The sequence below is a fragment of the Lissotriton vulgaris genome, chromosome 3_1 (genome assembly GCF_964263255.1).
Source record: "Lissotriton vulgaris chromosome 3_1, aLisVul1.2, whole genome shotgun sequence".
Lineage (NCBI taxonomy): Eukaryota > Metazoa > Chordata > Amphibia > Caudata > Salamandridae > Lissotriton > Lissotriton vulgaris.
Window position 1 is genome coordinate 231,416,062 of NC_141689.1, and position 17,679 is coordinate 231,433,740.

At 43.7% G+C, this 17,679-nt stretch overlaps 1 protein-coding gene across 2 annotated transcripts in view; it reads left to right on the forward strand.

Annotated features, from left to right (window-relative positions):
• Positions 1-17,679, forward strand: part of LOC147726236 (urea transporter 2-like) — a 54,600-nt gene that overhangs the window by 11,653 nt on the left and 25,268 nt on the right. The window contains exons 1-5 of one of the 2 annotated variants that reach the window (XM_086960331.1): positions 1,224-1,383; positions 9,062-9,224; positions 11,238-11,427; positions 15,400-15,528; positions 16,726-16,918. In XM_086960331.1, the coding sequence (XP_086816457.1) occupies positions 1,231-1,383; positions 9,062-9,224; positions 11,238-11,427; positions 15,400-15,528; positions 16,726-16,918 (828 nt within the window). In that variant the 5' untranslated portion in view covers positions 1,224-1,230. Of the gene's footprint in view, positions 1-1,223; positions 1,384-9,061; positions 9,225-11,237; positions 11,428-15,399; positions 15,529-16,725; positions 16,919-17,679 lie in introns of those variants that run through there. The other variant, XM_086960333.1, reaches the window with a different exon arrangement.

Below are 17,679 nucleotides of genomic sequence, written 5' to 3' on the forward strand. Positions count from 1 at the left end.
GTCAATGGATAGATGCATGGATGGGTTGAAGGAAGGATTGCTAAGTGAATGGGTTACGGAGAGCGAAAGGGAGGATGGATGAATGACTGAAAGGGTGGATGAGTGGAAGGATGAGTGACTGGATGGATGGATGAGTAAGTGAAAAGATGGCTGGATGGGTGAAAGGGTAAATGGTAGGATGGATAAGTGGATGGATGGGTAGAAGAGTGGATGGGTGAGTGTACAGATGGACTGGGTGAAAGGATGGATAATGGATGGATGGATGGATGGATGAGTGAAAGGATGGATGAAGGGATGGATGAATGTTATGTTATACTGCATTTCTAAAGCTCACAGCTACTCAAAGTATCCTGGCGCTGCTACCCTACCCCCCTCCCACCAGCTGAGCAGGAAGAGCTCAGCTGGAAGGATACATGATGAATAGGTTTGCAAATGGTTGAATATGTTTGGATATGGCTGGGTTTACTTATATACTATTGTGCGACCTCTGATGTGTCTTTAAAAATTATCCAATTGTCCTGAAGTTTTGTCCTGAATTTTTACACTCGCCGTCCTGAATTTGCACCAATGCCAGTTGGTCACTCTAGTTAACACTGCCCGGGCAAAGGTTTTACCTCATTAGCACCAGTTAAACACCAAAAGGCCGCAATAAGCAACTGAATGGCGAACAGTCATCCTTTCGAAATGCCCTTTCTTGAGTGGCAACACGTGTTGTTTTTAGTAACACTTGTTCTGCTCGAGAGAGAGAGAGAGAGAGAGACGATTTTTAAATTAAAATCTGCAAACTATCCAGTATTTGGCTAATAATGTGGTGAACGCTGGCACCGCGGCTCACAATTCCAGTGTCCCGGCCTATAAAAAGTGAGCATTGGTTTGCAGATGTGGAGGACGGAAAAAATGAGGGGTTTTGTGTGTGTGCGTTGTTTTTATTTGGGGGGAGGGGGGGGTTGGGTTGGCACTGGGGTGGTTAGAGTTAAGAAGCCGGAGTGAACGCTTTGCGTGCATCTCGAGAACATAAGCAAATAATACAAAGAAAAAAAAGGAATCTGTAATGAGCCAGCGTTCATTACACAAACAGTAAACGCGTCCATCGCCGTGAGTCTCAGTCGAATTTGTAATAGCCTGTGTTTGAAGCGCGCAGCCAGCCTGCGCGTGCGAAGTATACTTTTTTTTTTCCTTCTACTGATTCTGCATGTTTTTGCACTTTACACAATCGAGGTTGGAACAAGGATGAATGGATGCGCCCTCAACGAGTCACTCCTGGCATCCACTTCCCCTCGTGGATGCGAGCGCTCCGAATCCGAGACTACGGACTCTGGCTCGCCCCTGTCTGAGGCCGACGCGCTTCCAGGCGCCCCTCTGTTGGATAAACTGGAATGCCAGGTACGCGGACAACTCCTGCAGGCTCCGAGCCACGGTGGCTGCCGATCTGGCTTGTCAGATGCGATGTGGGCTCGACGGTCCCTCCCTGTGGTGCAGCTCGCTTTCTGTCTGGTGCGCTGGCTGTGGCTCGCCAATGCTTTCTGGCAGCCTTCTTCTGGTGGTTTTTAACGCGCCTTGCATGAACCGTGGCCTTTCGAAGCACAAACCTCCTGGTCGGAAACTTCGCAGCAGTCTCCTTCAGGTTTGTGTCTGCTTCCTTCCTGCAGTGAAACTGACGAATTCCACCCTTGCCAGCTAGGATCATACGGTCACAGTTGCACCAGTACTTGATGTTGTTTAATTGTGCAAGTTGCAACCCTTGTACCGCCTCCTCCCCCCCCCCCCCCCCGCCCCTCCCTTAATTTAACTGTTTAGACTGCATATCGAGAAGAAATGGTTTGGCAGTGTACCCGCTGCTGGGGCCCAAGTGCAAGGAAGGCAAGGGGTTTCTGATCTTTGACTAATCAAATACACGTGGAATCCGGGTTCAGTCAGTGGGGCCCTTCCGTTTTCTGGCCCTTGGTGCTACTGCACCTGCTGAACAAATGGAAGCTGGGCTACATTTGTTGAAGGAAAGACTAGAATGAGATCTCTGAAGACATGGACCTCTCTGGTTATCTTCGTTGAGGGCTGTAGTGGATGGAGGCTGTGGGTCTCCTCCATTTAATAACCTACATGTATCCCCGGGCAGTCTGTGCATCTTCCTCAAACTTTAAAAGATGCACGTGGCCTTGGAACTTACTACAGTTTGCTTGTGGATCTGGGCTAAAGTTAAAGCTGCGTTCACTGGTTGTTTGACAATAATCTGGATTCACACTGGTTCCAAAGAGTACACAGTGGCGGAGTTGTGTAGGTCACAGGTGTGTGTTTAGTGCAAGACTTTTCAAATTTCTGCTTGCAATGGCTCCCTCTTGAAGAAACCAAGTTCTATTTGCTCTCCCAGTCTAGAACGTGATTTTGTGGCTAATGTAAACCGTGAGATGTTTGGCACTTTCTTATACCTTTTTTTTGCATGCAGCACAACCCGAGAGACATTGTGCCCAGTCACTTATACTGTCCTAGAGATCTGTAAATGCTATGTTGAATGTAAGATGAGGCGCTACTGTCCCACTAGTCATCAAATTAACGTAGAGGTTCCAGACCTTTCCTTAGTGGTCTTCTGCCACACAGTAACCATTAGGAATTGGACCTATTGTAAACCTGTGTAGGATACAGCAAGACGCCAACTTGGCTTGAGCCACTAAATTGAGTGGGCAACTCAATATTTTAGCTCTGCATTGACCGCACAACACTATGCAAGACCTCTTAACCTGTCAAAAAAAAACTTTTACCAACAGAGGTTTAAAACAAAGATGTGTGTCTGTGCTCCCATGTTAGTGAGACTTTATACGGCAGACATGGACGTGGTGGTTTCTGAGACCCAGTCCTTACCACAAAGTCTGTCAACTCTCACTAAGCTTGGTTGAGTGTGCAGATTACAAAAGTTGGATGGACTACAGCGAGCCAAGCTACAGAGCCGTTTAACTGCACTGTATGAATATAATCAAATTACTTGGTAGTTAATGTAGCCACGTTGCCAATAATGGCTCTAGTCTTTGATAATTGTAGATGGAATGTTGGAGACCTGGATATATTGATAGCATCTTCGTATAACGATCTGACCTTGCATGTTGTAGAACGAGGGAGCTATTTGACTCCCCTGAATACTTGAAGGTAAAACGTCATTCACTACCATATGCTATTATATTCTTCTTTTAAATCTCCATCTTTAACCACCATATTGTCCGTGAAGTAATTCCTTCACTGTTTGGTGACCCAGCTTTTCCCTGCGAGCTGTTCACTTGGATCACCTTGTTCAATGCTTTGTCTGGTTCTTTATTAATTTTACCACAATCTTCTAGCCAAGCTCAACTCGGAGTGGAGTTTTAACTTGTCAAAGAAATGTACATTATAATGTAGTAGCATTTTATTGGTTTGTTTTCACTCGAGGCAGTCTTCACTCCCTACTTCACCACCCCCCAAATCCTTGATTCGTTGAAAGAACTAATTTAGTTGGAAACCGTGGCTGACTATTTTTAAAACTGAGTTGGTCATCCCCTCAACCGAAAGCATATTGGGCAGAGGAGAGGTCCCGTTCTTTCGTTTTTTCAAATTTACAATTGGGCTAGGAGATGAATGTTGGTGAAAGTAAAATAAAAATAATTCTAAAGATGAAGACATGTTTGCCTCATTATTGAATGAATCCACTCGGCCATAGAATAAGAAAGTTCTTGTATGGTTTCTGTTTAACTCCAATTCATACAATGAAATCAGACTGTGCCACATGTAGATGTAAGCAGAATATGTATTATGGCAAAATAACACCTACGTGTTACCTGTAATTGCCCAAAACATTTCACATAGTGGGAACAGTGGCTAAAAGCAAGTTGGTTCCGTTCAACAGAAGAGCTTGCAATGAAGCCATATCACTCTGAGTAGTTACAATCTAATAATAGTAGGCTAGTGGTATAGTTCATGGGCATTGTTTCAAAAGATGTTAATGCTTAATGGATTTTTAACATCAAATGTTTTTTGTATCATTGTATTGACTTTTTGTAAACATTGTAGTTGGCATCAGATTTAACCTGACCATTGTTGGCATGCTGGGCTTTGGTGTCACCCAAAGTCCTTATCACATGTGTTGTATAACAAAAAAAGTCCTTGTGTTTTTTTTCTTTCATTGTAACGACGTTGCACTCTGTAATCCTGTAGGAGTTAAATACACATGTTTATGTATGCATGGACACAAGGGTAGACCATTCAGAGCCTCAAAACAAGCGATGGCAAAGCCAACAGTTCGGAATTTAAAGTGCAGTTTGTAAGAATTAGCACATTAAAGCCAGACATATTAATTTTGTTAATGCTTGTTGGGTATTGTAGTAATACATGGAAAGTTCTGCAAGTGCTCCTAATCTGCCCTGGATGCATAGTTATCTGACCACGTTAAGGTAGTTCATATGACTCTTTTACCAAAGATCACTCCATAGTACGAGTCACTGAACTGCAAACCTCTTTGCTAACCATAGTGGAGTCTAGATGTGCATCCAATTGTAATCTCAATATTGACATCCACAATTGTATTCATATCATAAATTGGCTAAACTAAATAGGGAGGGCAATCAAAACGCAAGGCCCCCTTTACAATATGGTTCATGGGTATTTACAAATATTTAGACCGTTTCCCACTTTAGGAACAGTTTTGGCTACAGAACTACTCTTGGAATGTGCCTGTCCCATGAATACTTGTGAAGCCTAAGAACGTGATCACCTTGTTTTCTAAAACAATTTTTGCAAAAACCTCTTTTACAATAACTTTTTCCCAAAAATCTTCGATCAAATTGCATTCAATGGCACATTAAAACATTTTTTTTAGTTCCAAACCTGTTATTGTTGATTTGTAAACACACCTCTGTCTCGTCTCCTTGCATCCAATATGATGCTTTTCCTCCTATTCTTGTTTGTTTCTCTCCTAGCATATAATATCTTACCATCCTTTAGTTGAATGGGGTGCTTCCTTTTACAGCCCACACCTGGGAACTACCAGCGGCAGCTCCTTTGTTAAGGCGGGGGAGCCTCGCCCCAGTGCTCTCTCAGCAGTGCAAATAGAAAACAAAATGATAAAATAATGTTTTATTTTTCAGCACTGAGCCAGTCTAGGGAGGGGTGCTTCTATCCTGACAGACAGTAGCAGGGAGGAGGGGTGGTGGGCACCATTAAGTGCGCATGTTGGTTTAACTAGCTGTCTTAGGATGGCCAAACGACATGCGCACTTAGTATTTCTCAGGCTCGTGCTGTGTTACACAGCCGGGTGGAGAACAAACACAGATTCCCGGGCCCTGTCTGAGTGCCAGGCCAGGCCACTCAGACTAATTCCGGAATTTCTCTCAAGCTGGGTATTCCCAACATGAGAGCAGCGGCTGGATTGGAGTAGTGGGAGTCTGGGAGCCTGCGCACTGCTAGGAGTCGATAGGAACGGAAGAGTGCCATGGCGGTGGGTGATCAGCTGGTAAGTAATGTGTTTTTTTGGGGTGGTTCCTTTTTTTATCTCCCCATGTTGCTCACCCCTTTTGTCCAAGCACAGCCGCCACTGGAAACAACATTATTTGTCTTTACACTCCCTGGGAGTGCACATGTTCTTGCTTTTTCTGCAATGTACTGCCTCCCCCCCCTCAAATTCTCACTCTCCCACACCGGCACCAGCTACCCAATTATTCACCATTTTTCACCCATCACTTTTTATTTTATTTTTATTTTTTTTCTTAAATGATACATATATTTTTTTTAGATCTCTGCAGTTTGCTGCCATACTGTGCTTATATCTGTGCTTTTGTGCCTCTTGACTGGCACCCCCCATGTCTGAACAGTAAGTTGGGTTAAAAAGTAATACACGTGTACACATATGCTATTAACACGGAGTTGGCTTGTTTTGTTTTTAACAATGCTGTTAATTGACATGCCAGCTGTGTGTTTTTTTTTCTTCAAAATACATATTTGTTTTATGCATAGCAAAGAAACATTGACAATCAGAAATTCAGGTAACACTGTTGAAAGGCGACAGCTCTACTGATTTTGGCGGTGCTTCTTGTATTACAGGAGATGGCCTCAACCAATTTCATTCCCATCTTTAGTCTGTCATCAGTTTAAATGCTATCCTTCATTGCATCTTTCCCTTACCTTGATTTTCACCTTATTTCAACCAGTCTTTACTCACCTCACTTCCACCCCCATTCTTCCTCACCTCTTAATTGTTTTTTCTTATTCGTACTGATCCACATTTTCTCTCCTCCCACCCCATCCCATGTGAACTTTTTGTCCTGACACAGTAAATTGAAGGCCACCATATCCATATTTCAGCTCCTGAAAAACTCTTGCTGGTATTTCTTTTTAACCTTTTTTTTAATTCAACTTTTATTTTTAAATTTTTCGAATTTTGATTTTTGTTATACTGTACAAAGAAAGCAATCCAGGGTCTAGAGTTTTTTTGCCACCGAGTTGGTGCTCAAATACAGCAGGTATGCTAGTACTCATAAGCACCATTTGAGAAATCATTAGAAGGAAGATGGCGATCCAACTTTCACAGCCTACAATAGGTGTTGCAGATATGCAACATATTTCTTTTTTAAAAAATTTGACAAAAGGTCCCACCCAAAAAAAACCAGATAAACCACTATACCCTCCTGGTAAGTAGAACTGATACCTCTTGGTACACCATAGGCGTATCTTGTAGGCCTTCTCTAAAATATTAAATGAGCTCTACTTCACCAAAACAGACTGAAGCCCACGTTCCTAGGGCAGTGAGAGTACCGTTGTGGCTTCCAACTCCTGTTAGGGAAATGAGAGTACCCTTGAGCTTTCAATCTCCTGTGAATAAGGACTACACTAGATATTCCGGCATGTGGCAAATACCACGGTGTTTAGAGTTGCACCCTTTGGATGCTATAAGAACTGAGGATTGCTGCCCCATCAGAATCCTGATGTAATGTAGCATTTTTCTGGTCTTTACCCAAATATAAATGTACCCAGCTTATTTTAGCTAAAAAACAAGAACGCAGCATTCCTTGTAATTGCCAACTCACGGTGAAAACCTTTTTGGAGTGATCAGGAATTGCACAACTTTGAATGGGGACCAAGTGGTTGATGTGTTGACATCTTGAGTAGTCCCAGCCACAAACCTAACTTTCTTGGCTAAGGACCTGATTCACAAAGGGTCTACACACTCATGGTGGAGAGTGTGAAGGCCCCGGAGTTCGGGGGAAGCCCTTGCCCCTGTGGCGGAATCGTTGAAGAGATTCTGCCCCAAGTCTGGCGACTCCCCCACAACTGTATGGCCTCCGCCACGAGTGCGGGGGCCCGTTAAGAATCAGGCCCCAAGCTGCTTTCTCTTTGTAGATGTGTCATGTTTTCCTAATATATCCGGAGCACGTGGCATGGGTACCAGTAGAGTAGTCGCACCAGGGTCCAACGTGTGTGGGTTCCTCTCAACCCTACTTATGGCTGTATTTTACTACCAATCTCGGCTATGGGCAGTTTCCTTGTTTTCATTAGGGCCCTTGGCTCCAAGCGTACCCTACGCAAGGACACGATTGCTGGCTCAACTGCTGTGCCAACTACTTGGTCACTGATGGCTGCTGTATAGATCAGAAGTAGTGCATTATAACCAATATAAATGTAGACGTACTGTCAAAACTAGCAAGAGCAGAGGTCTCAACATGTGCATCTGTAAATCATTCTGAATGGTATCTTGGCTGCTGAAATGGTTAATTCCCAAATCAACATACTGACCTTGGAATGATGAAAGGCTGAGAGGACCCTCGAGTTTTGAACCTGTAACCAAGAGGTCAAACCCTAATTACTGTAGTGGAGACATCTGTCCATGGTGCTACCTGACTCCGCCTTCTGCTTGCATAGCAAAAGGAAGTGTTAATGTACAAAATTTACGTATCCTTCCACTTGGTTATCAGATTTCTTTATTTAACTTCCTGTTTATTTGGCGATTAAGCTATATTTTTTTTACCGCCTCCTAACTCGGGGGTTTCTGGTGCAGTGTGCGCAAAGGCCTTTCCTGGCTGATGTAATGTGTTGCTAATTTGCCCAATCCCCTAAAACTGGTACCACCACTTTTTGCTGGTGTTAATGTTGTGTAAGCCATCATACACTCATGTCAGTGATTGCCACGAAATATAAAACCCGCTCATACAGTATAGTGTGCAAAAATAGGCTTCAAACCATATTTTCCCCTTTGCACTGTTTCAGGTAAACTCCTTTATGGGAAACTATATAATCACCCTCAGGTCTCATGAAAGGAGTGACAATATGAACATTGATACTGTGAATTTGGGGCAATTAAACCCCTTTGTATGTGTACCAAGATGTGAGTGGCCCCCTTCAAGAGATCTGTGTAACCTGCAGGTTTTTAGCTGAAACCCTTCCCTTACAGGGACGACTACTAGGTTGTTGGTAAACCTCACACATGTAAGGTTTTTTAAATTGCTAAATAAACATAACTTTGTTAGTTAGCAATGGGTGCTAAACTGTATTAGAATGGTGGAATGTTGAGCGCTCCATTGAAAACAATGGAGTGCTCAGGGCTTCTAAAGGCCAGTAGAAGCCTGGATCATCAACATTCCAATGTTTATTCACAGCTGTTGCTGTGTAGAAAGACCTCATGGAGCCAGTGGGGATTTCAACCCCTCTGACTCCAAGAAGCTTATGTTTACAAATTAGAACATTCTGCCCTCTAGGCAAGTAATGTTCTAAGAGCCTTAGAGCCCTCCCTAGCAGGCTCTACCGTCCATAAAAGGTCCGCTCCCTTGTTAAAGGCCTTCCCCTTTGGCCAAGCCTTTAACTGTGGTGTGTGCCTTTAATGGCAGTAGTATAATAGTAAAAATAATGCAGCCACCCAGCGTGCCTTTATTGGCAGTAAAGCCCACTACAGAGGGCTCTAAGGCTATATAATCCATAGCTCATTGATTCCTGCATCTGGTAAAAGACCTAAAGCGCTTGCTGTGCGGCTTTGCATGAGTGATTTATAGAAGATTTGAATTTATTGGGGTACATGGACCCTTGAGTCTGACTTATCTGCTCTTCTCTTCCCCATAAGGAACGGAAGGATATGGAACACCAAGTCACAATGCCTCCGCTCGATGACATGAAGAAGCAGCCCTCTGATACCGCCGGTACCACCAATGTGTGTGTGAGCGGCATTACTAATGCAATCAACTATATCACTGGAGACATGAGTGCCTTTGGGGACTGGCTGAAAGGTAAGTGAATCCCACTCTTAATTCAAGTTAGGCAAAAATGTGTAGTAATACAATTCAACTGTATTTCTTAAGCACATGGCTAACAAACGGGCTTCCCAGCATCAAAAGGTCTGCCAGACGCCTGGGAAATCATGATTACACAGGTATTTTTAAGCTGTTTCCTGAAACTGAATAAATTGCCATTCTGCCCGAGCACCAGAGAAAGGAATTCCATCATTTAGGATCCAAGTGTCGAGATGAGTATCAGCAACTCCTGGCCTTATTCACTGTTTAGGCTCCTGGATCTTAAATCTCTTGTGGGATTAATCAAATGACGTAGATTTGCAGCAACTTCCTAGATAGAGCACGGTGAGTCAGGCACACCGCTTTAAACTGAATCCTTTATTGCATTGGCAGCCATTGTAGCAAGGCTAATGCAGGCAAAGCTTTCTGATGCCATGGAATTCCTAAGAGAATCAGGGCTGCAGTAGTTTGGATCACGTTGAGTTTCTTAATCACCGATTTCGGACAACCTTAATATAGTGAGTTTCCATACCCCCAACCAAGATGGTATTAAGCTCTGAACAACCACTTTTCGTACTGGGCTTGGCAACCACCTCAGTAGCTTCCTGAGGGTTCTCGAAGACTAGAGAAGGTTGATGACTGCTTTCTAGCCCGGGCTTCATTTGTAAGTTTGTGGTCAGTGATATACTTACTTTTTACTTCGGATATAGAAGATCTCCTAGGGACTTGGGCCAACTGAGATCACCAAATAAGGAGAGATTATTCCCAACTATTAGTACCTCTATATCACCATTAATCTTTAGGCAGCAGGCTGCCATTGCCATAGACCATTGGATGTCTCCATATTGTAATTTCCCAGAATGCTGTACAGCATGGCTGGGACAGTGGTGGACGCATCCACCCCAGTGCCCTTGAAGGGCACAACCTCTTCACTCCCTAACCTTGTTTTCTTGTACACTAGATATGTTTCCCCAGGCCTGGGGGCCATTCCTGAAAACAGCAGGCTCATGTACCTGTTGCAGGCCAGGCTCTTGTGAGTAAGAGGACGCAGGGAGAGGATTATAATTGGCAGTGGTGCTCGAATTGAATGGCTTTTTCCAAGCTTTCTGGTCTTCGGCTTTGTGGAATAATGCTGGATAGTGTATGTTGTACAAGAGGTGTCTGGATTCATGCTGGATAGTGTATTGTGTACAAGAGGATAGCGGTTCATGGATTTGCTTTTGAGTAGGAAACTAGCCAAGCTTCTTCTGTCTTGCTGGTGATAATTGTATGTTTCTGGGCCAGTGAAGGATCCTGACTCTGGTTTGGGCCATTGAACAGTGATATCTTACTTCAATGCAAAGCACTTCACCGCTTACCAAATGTTGTATTTGGACAACAGCAGGCTTCTCATGGTCTCCTTATAGTGTCTCCTAACGTAGATTTTACTACTGTGGCAATTATCTTATTCTTAGGACCTCTGCTATACCCTTTCGAAGCTTCTTCGGTATAGGAGGCTTGCTTTCATGCCGCCAATGAAGAGTAATATTCCCCCCAATCTACTTTGGCATTCATTTTAATTTCACCTACTTTAGAGAGCTCCTATAAGGCATCTTTAAGCCATTTTATTGTCCGCAACGCTTAATTTCTAATTTGGCCTTCTGGATTTACTCCTAAAATGATAGTGTTAAATTGACAATATGATGATGAGTCTCTGTACAAGTGTGTGTGTGTGTGTGTGGGGGGGGGGGGGGGGGGGGGGTACGGATAGCCCCTACAAATCCTAGCTATCCTACGCTTTCTCCTTACATCCGTTCCAGCAGGGGTCCTTTAAAATATTGTGAGAAAAGAATTTCAAAGCTCAATTAGGGATTTATTTTGAACCAATTTTTGATATGTTAGTGGTTCACATTCTAAAAGAGTGGTATAAATGTACATGTGACGGCTGCATTTCTGTAAAAAAAAAATATATATATATATATATTTTGAATACTTACATTTTCCCTCTTTCTTCCGGTATTTTTTTTTCAGAAAAACCTTTTATTTTCCAATTCATTGATTGGGTCTTGCGTGGAACGTCACAGGTGATGTTTGTCAGTAACCCCATCAGTGGACTCCTAATCATCATCGGGCTGTTTATCCAGAATCCGTGGTGGGCCATTGCTGGCTGCTTGGGAGCGGTGGTCAACACAGTGGCGGCTCTTATCCTCAGCCAAGACCGGTAAGGGAGGCAATCTTGTGTGATCTGTGGCCTGGCTCAAGTGTTTTGTTTGGAAAACTGAATATCTGAGTAAGAATGCTTAAAGTAGTCAAGAACTAACAAGAACATTCTTGGATTTTTTGTGTGCACCTCCGTGTATTATGTACGGGTTTTCACATTCATTGTACTTCACTCTAGTATCTGGCATCATCCTTTCTGTACCATTTTCAGACCACAATCTCTCTGTAGAGAGAGAAAGCAACATTGTACCTATCAACATACATAGACTATGTATACAAAAGCACAGTTAATACCAGGGCTCGCCTTGCTGCTGCACATTTAGGGTTGTGTGTTCTAATTGGCGAATTTAAGATACTGCCCTTTTATATACACATTCACACGCCGTGCTGAAAATAGTTTTTCACTGGCTTCAAAAGTGCTGATTTGAAAGATTCTTCTGGCACCTTTAAAATGTCCTTTGCAGAATGATTAGCAAAAGTGCACTGATTTGTGAAGTGCTAAAGTAAAAAGATGCACACTTCTTACCGAATTCTGCATTTATGTGAGAGATTAGGCTTGCCACGAAGGGAGGTAAATCCCTGGCAGTGATTGGCTCTGGGGCTTGGAATAAACTCCCCCCTTATCTTCGTCAGATGCCATCAGAACAGAGTTTCAGGGAATCTCTTAAAACCTGGATATACAGTTTATCGGACACAGCGTGCAAAGCATTAGTATGAATACCATGTTCAAGGATTTATATAGCGCACTACTCACCCAGAGGGTCTCAAGGCGCTTGGGGAGGGGGATTATTATTTATCGAATAGCCAGGTTTTTAGTTCTTTTCTGAAGGGGATGTGGTTCTGTGTGAGGCGGAGGTGAGTGGGGAGTGAGTTCCAGGTCTTGGCCGCCAAGTAGAAGGATCTACCTCCCACGGTGGCTCTTTGGATACGCCGAACTGCGGTGAGGCCTTGATTGGAGGATCTTAGTTGGCGGGAGGGTGTGTAGAAGGATAGTCGAGTGTTGAGGCATTCGGGCCCTAGTTTGTAGAGGGCCTTGTGTGCGTGGGTGAGGAGACGGAATGTTATTCTCTTGTTGACGGGAAGCCAGTGGAGGTCTTTCAGGTGGCCGGTAATGTGATCTTGGCGAGGGATGTCCAGAATGAGTCTCGCTGATGCGTTTTGGATGCGGTGGAGTTTTTTCTGTAATTTGGCTGTAATTCAGGCGTAGAGGGTGTTTCCGTAGTCTAGTCGACTCGTAACCAGTGTGTGGGTGACAGTCTTTCTTGTTTCGGCGGGGATCCAATGGAAGATTTTTTTGAGCATACTAAGTATATTGAAGCAGGAGGATGAGACGGCGTTGACTTGTTTGGTCATCGAGAGTGAGGAGTCTAGGATGAAGCCAAGGTTACGTGCGTGGTCTGTGGGTATGGGTGCTGAGCCCAGTTCCGAAGGCCACCATGAGTTGTCCCAGGCAGAGGGGGATGATCCTAGGATTAGCACTTCCGTTTTGTCTGAGTTAAGTTTTAGGCAGCTGTTTTTCATCCAAACGGCTACTTCTTTCATGCCTTCGTGAAGATTGGTTTTGGCGGTGTTGGGGTCTTTGGTGAGGGAAAGGATCAGCTGGGTGTCGTCAGCGTAGGAGATGATGTTAAGGTTGTGTTGACGCGCGATGGAAGCGAGTGGACTCATGTAAACATTGAAGAGGGTGGGACTGAGTGATGATCCTTGTGGTACTCCACAGATGACTTCTGTTGCTTCGGATCTGAACGGGGGAAGTCGGACTCTCTGAGTTCTCCCGGCTAGGAACGAGATGATCCAGTCCAAGGCTTTTCCTTGTATGCCGATGTTGTTGAGACATTGTATGAGGGTGCTGTGACATACAGTGTTGAAGGCGGCGGAGAGGTCGAGTAGAATGAGGGCCACTGTTTCTCCGTTGTCCAGTAGTGTTCGGATGTCGTCTGTTGCAGCGATGAGGGCGGTTTCGGTGCTGTGTTTGGCTCGAAAGCCGGACTGTGAGGGATAGAGGGAGTTGTTGGATTCGAGAAAGGCGGCGAGTTGGCTATTGACGGCTTTCTCAATGACTTTGGCCGGGAATGGGAGGAGGGATATGAGGCGGTAGTTTTTAAGTTTCGAGGGGTCTGCAGTGGGTTTCTTCAGGAGGGCGCTGACTTCGGCATGTTTCCAGCTTTCTGGGAAGGTAGCAGAGTTGAAGGAGCAGTTGATGACATCACGGAGATGGGGTGCGATGATGGAGTCAGCTTTGTTGAAGATGTGTTGGGGGCATGGGTCGGTAGGCGAGCCAGAATGGATGGAGTTCATTAAGCGGATGGTGTCTTCAGTGGTGATTGGGTTCCAGGTGCTGAGGTTGTTAGAGGGCGGTTTAGGTTCTGAGGGGGGTGGAGAGGATTGTTCGTTGGAGCTGTTTTCGAAACTTTTATGTATGTCTGCTATTTTGTTGTAGAAGGATAACGAATCGCAGAGGTTTTGGGAGGGAGTGATGTCGTTTGAGGCTGCGGTGGGGTTGGTGAATTCTTTGACGATGTTGAATAGTTCCTTGCTGTTATGGGCGTTGCTGTCGATTCTTGAATGCTGATTTCTTGGTGGATCGAATCAGCTGGTGGTGCTTGCGGGTGGCTGCCTTGAAAGTGGTCATGTTGTCGGTGGTTGGGTTTTTTTCTCCGTGTTTTCTCGAGAGTACGGCATAGCTTCATGGATTTCTTAAGGTCATTGTTGAACCAGGGGGCCTTTTTGCTGTCTTGCTTGGTGTGATGGTTTTTCAAGGGTGCTAGTTCGTCAGCGCTGTGAGTGATCCATTGTTGTAATTTGATGGCCGCTTCGTTTGGGTCTGATGAGAGGGCGGGTGGGTTTTGGTTGAGCGATGTGAGGAGTTGGTCGGTGGTGATTTTGTTCCATTTTCTTCGGGGAATAGGTTGTGGGGGTTGTGGGTCGAGGTGGTTTTGTAGCTGAAGTGAACACCACTGTGGTCCGTCCAATGGAGAGCTGTGGTGTGATCGAAGGAGATATGTTTGCTGGAGGTGAAGATTGGGTCGAGTGTATGTCCGGCTACATGGGTGGGGGTGTCAACAAGTTGTTTGAGGCCGAGATTGGCCATGTTGTCAAGAAGGGTGGTGGATAGCACAGTTGCGTGTCACCATTACATCGACTTTCTGATCCAAAGCACCAAGATGCTCCTTGGAGTGATAGTGCGCTATAGAAATGTACTGTCACATCACATCACAAATTACATTACCCACCTCCCCAAGCAATTGATAATTTAAAACTTTGCATTTTTGCCCCCATCCAACGAAATTCTTCAAAAAACAAAACTTAATTTTCTGTTAAATCTTTACTCTCGTCCTATTTTTATTCAACACAAAGTTTTTTTACTTCATAGAACCATTTAGCTATTGACTCAGTCTTTTTCCATTGTTGACCCTTGACTATTAAGAGTCACTAATAAACTGAGTAAAACCATGTTGACGGTCATATCGCTCTACCAAAAGCTTTTCACAAAAAATCTGAAAGCAAACTCATTTAGTGACGTAAGATTTGCCTCCATTTTCTTACAAATATAGTAACGTCTCTCTGCATTATTGACCATCGTAAATTCGCCACAATTTGTCAAATCCTAGTAGACCTCCATGTTTATAGTGACTTTTCTTTTTGCAAAGTTTCTTCCCTGAAGTTCTAAACATGGTGTTCACTGTATGAATCCACGTCAGTAAAGGTGGCTCTAACTTTGTCCTAACGGACAGTCTGGTATGGTGTCTTAGTGGACTAATGTGTACACTGTGGAGGGCTGTGTTTGACCTCATGTCACAGGTTCAAATCCCGGTGGGGTCCACTCATCCTTTCAAAATTCTGAGGTCTTTAAAATAAGTACCATTGAGTTGAGTAACAATAAACATCTATTATTCAGCCTCAAGATACCCTTCGGTAAACGTGTGCTTTACAAATACACGCTATGTTATAACAGATGCCTTTCCTTCAACAGATCCGCAATTGCAGCAGGACTCCACGGTTATAACGGAATCCTAGTTGGCTTACTTATGGCAGTGTTCTCTGACAAGGGCAACTGGTACTGGTGGCTTCTACTGCCCGTCACCGTCATGTCTATGATCTGGTATGTTACACATCCTAGCACGTCCACTAGATTTTAAATGATAATGCCAGCTGACCAAACCTTTGATGCTCTAGTTTAGTCTCTAAAAACTATGAATTTGGTGATCAATGATAATTTTGAGGCAACATCTGCAGTAAGGCACGAGTGTGCCCTTGTAAAACTTTCCTGAAATGAGTACATCGTCTTTGAGTGTGCCGTTAGTCTGTGAGACTTGCATTTCTGCTTAGACCGTGCCTGCAGTGCAAGACAATGGTAGTATTTTCTGACCTGTGATCATCACAAAATGGCGGACTGAAGAAGCACCCAAACAACTAATCACTTTCAACTAATTCACTATCTTTCAATGTTAAATTACTAAAATGGCATGCCTTCAGAAAATTATTAATGTGTGCTTGCCAACTACATACTTTTTTGGTCCTGCTTCAAAGGACCACATGCAAGTAGCAGTCCTAGTGCTTGTATTCTACACTTAAACATCAATATGGTTTGAAAAGATCAGTAATGCATCATATTTCAGATGTGGTAATTACTGGAGTTAGAATATTGTGTCCCTGGTAGATTTTGCACCGCCTCACGGTCCTCATCGAAGTGATGCGCCTGCCTGGCATCTTCACACCGGCACCATTATTGTACTGTATTATAATTAATTGGGAATTTAAAAAGAAATGCCCTCTTTCTTCTTGGTGGAAGTGTAAAGTCTTCAATAAGAGGAGAATAGCCACAAATGTAGGCAGCATGCTTGGGGCCTCCTATTGCAGATTTCCTTTCAGGAAGTAGTTGACCTGACTTGAGAGCACTGATTTGGGCATCCTGGGATATGGTCAGGAGAAGGCGCTTGAATGCCCTTGAACTGACTGGTTTACCTCTGTGAAGCCCTCTCTCAACAGAGGGGGGGACTCTTCTACAGCTCATAACCTGGTGTAGCCTCTTTCCTGTACACTGCCATTGGATTTTTCCCTGTGTATATTCTAGATTTTGCAATAGGTAAAATAAACCACTTAGACTATGGACTAAAGAACACTGATACAGTAAAAATGTTGTAAAAGGAAACCTTCCTGTTTGTGCTTTGTCTGATTTGGAGTCATCTGGTATGCCTATGAGGAAAATAGATGTTTACTATCTGTTTTACATGCAAACAATTGTATGCACATAAATTAGCATGTTATAAAATAATGTAATTTTTTCCCACCTTTTCAGTCCGATTCTGTCAAGTGCATTGGCGTCCATCTTCAGTAAATGGGACCTTCCTGTGTTCACTCTGCCTTTCAACATCGCAGTGTGCCTGCACATGGCTGCCACTGGGCATTACAATGTGTTCTTCCCAACTGTATTGTTCGAGCCCATCTCAGCTGTTCCAAATATCACTTGGTCTAACGTGGAAGTTCCTCTGGTGAGTGACAATTTATTTGTTGACTTGGAGCATCGGCTTAAGTTTAGCTGTGCCGATGCCTCACTGGTCATGGATACATAGAGGAACCTAGGGATACCTTCACTTTGTTACTCCTATCCTGCCTGAGAAAAGGAAGAGCAAAAGGTGTGCCAACGACTTGCTGTGAGGGTTTTTTTTGTTGTTTTTTTTAAATGTGAAAGTAAATTGTGCTGAGATCTCCTAAAGAACTGGTCTTATTAGGGACTTAATTCATATATCCTGCAGCTCTAAAACTTCCTTAGTATGAGCTAATTAGTAAACCAGGTTTGGGGTGGAGGGGGGGGGGGGGGGTTACAGAGAATTTATCCTGGCTCTCAAGTGGTTGAGGATTACGGACTAAGCACATGGAACCCTTTGTACAGAAACTTTATGGGAAAACATGAGCCTATTTGGAATGAATTTGAGGAACCTAACTTTTTATATTGATGCAAGAGGAATGGATTTAGCTTTACTTGGCAAATCACCTTGACTTCATCACCACTACATTGCAATTTGAAGAGCTCCTCTCTTTCCCTCAATTTTTTTTATTCCTGCGTTTAGATAGTGTGGTTGAACAAGTCACAAAACATGGTTTCTATCAAAGCCATTGTGAATAAACATATTCTCTTTTGTTCAGTCTCATAGAAATTGTGTATTTGAAGGGAATGTCATTCGCACAGAGGTAATATCCACTAATTTATCTGTAAAAGTTTTACATGCACACTGTATAATTTAAACTGCAT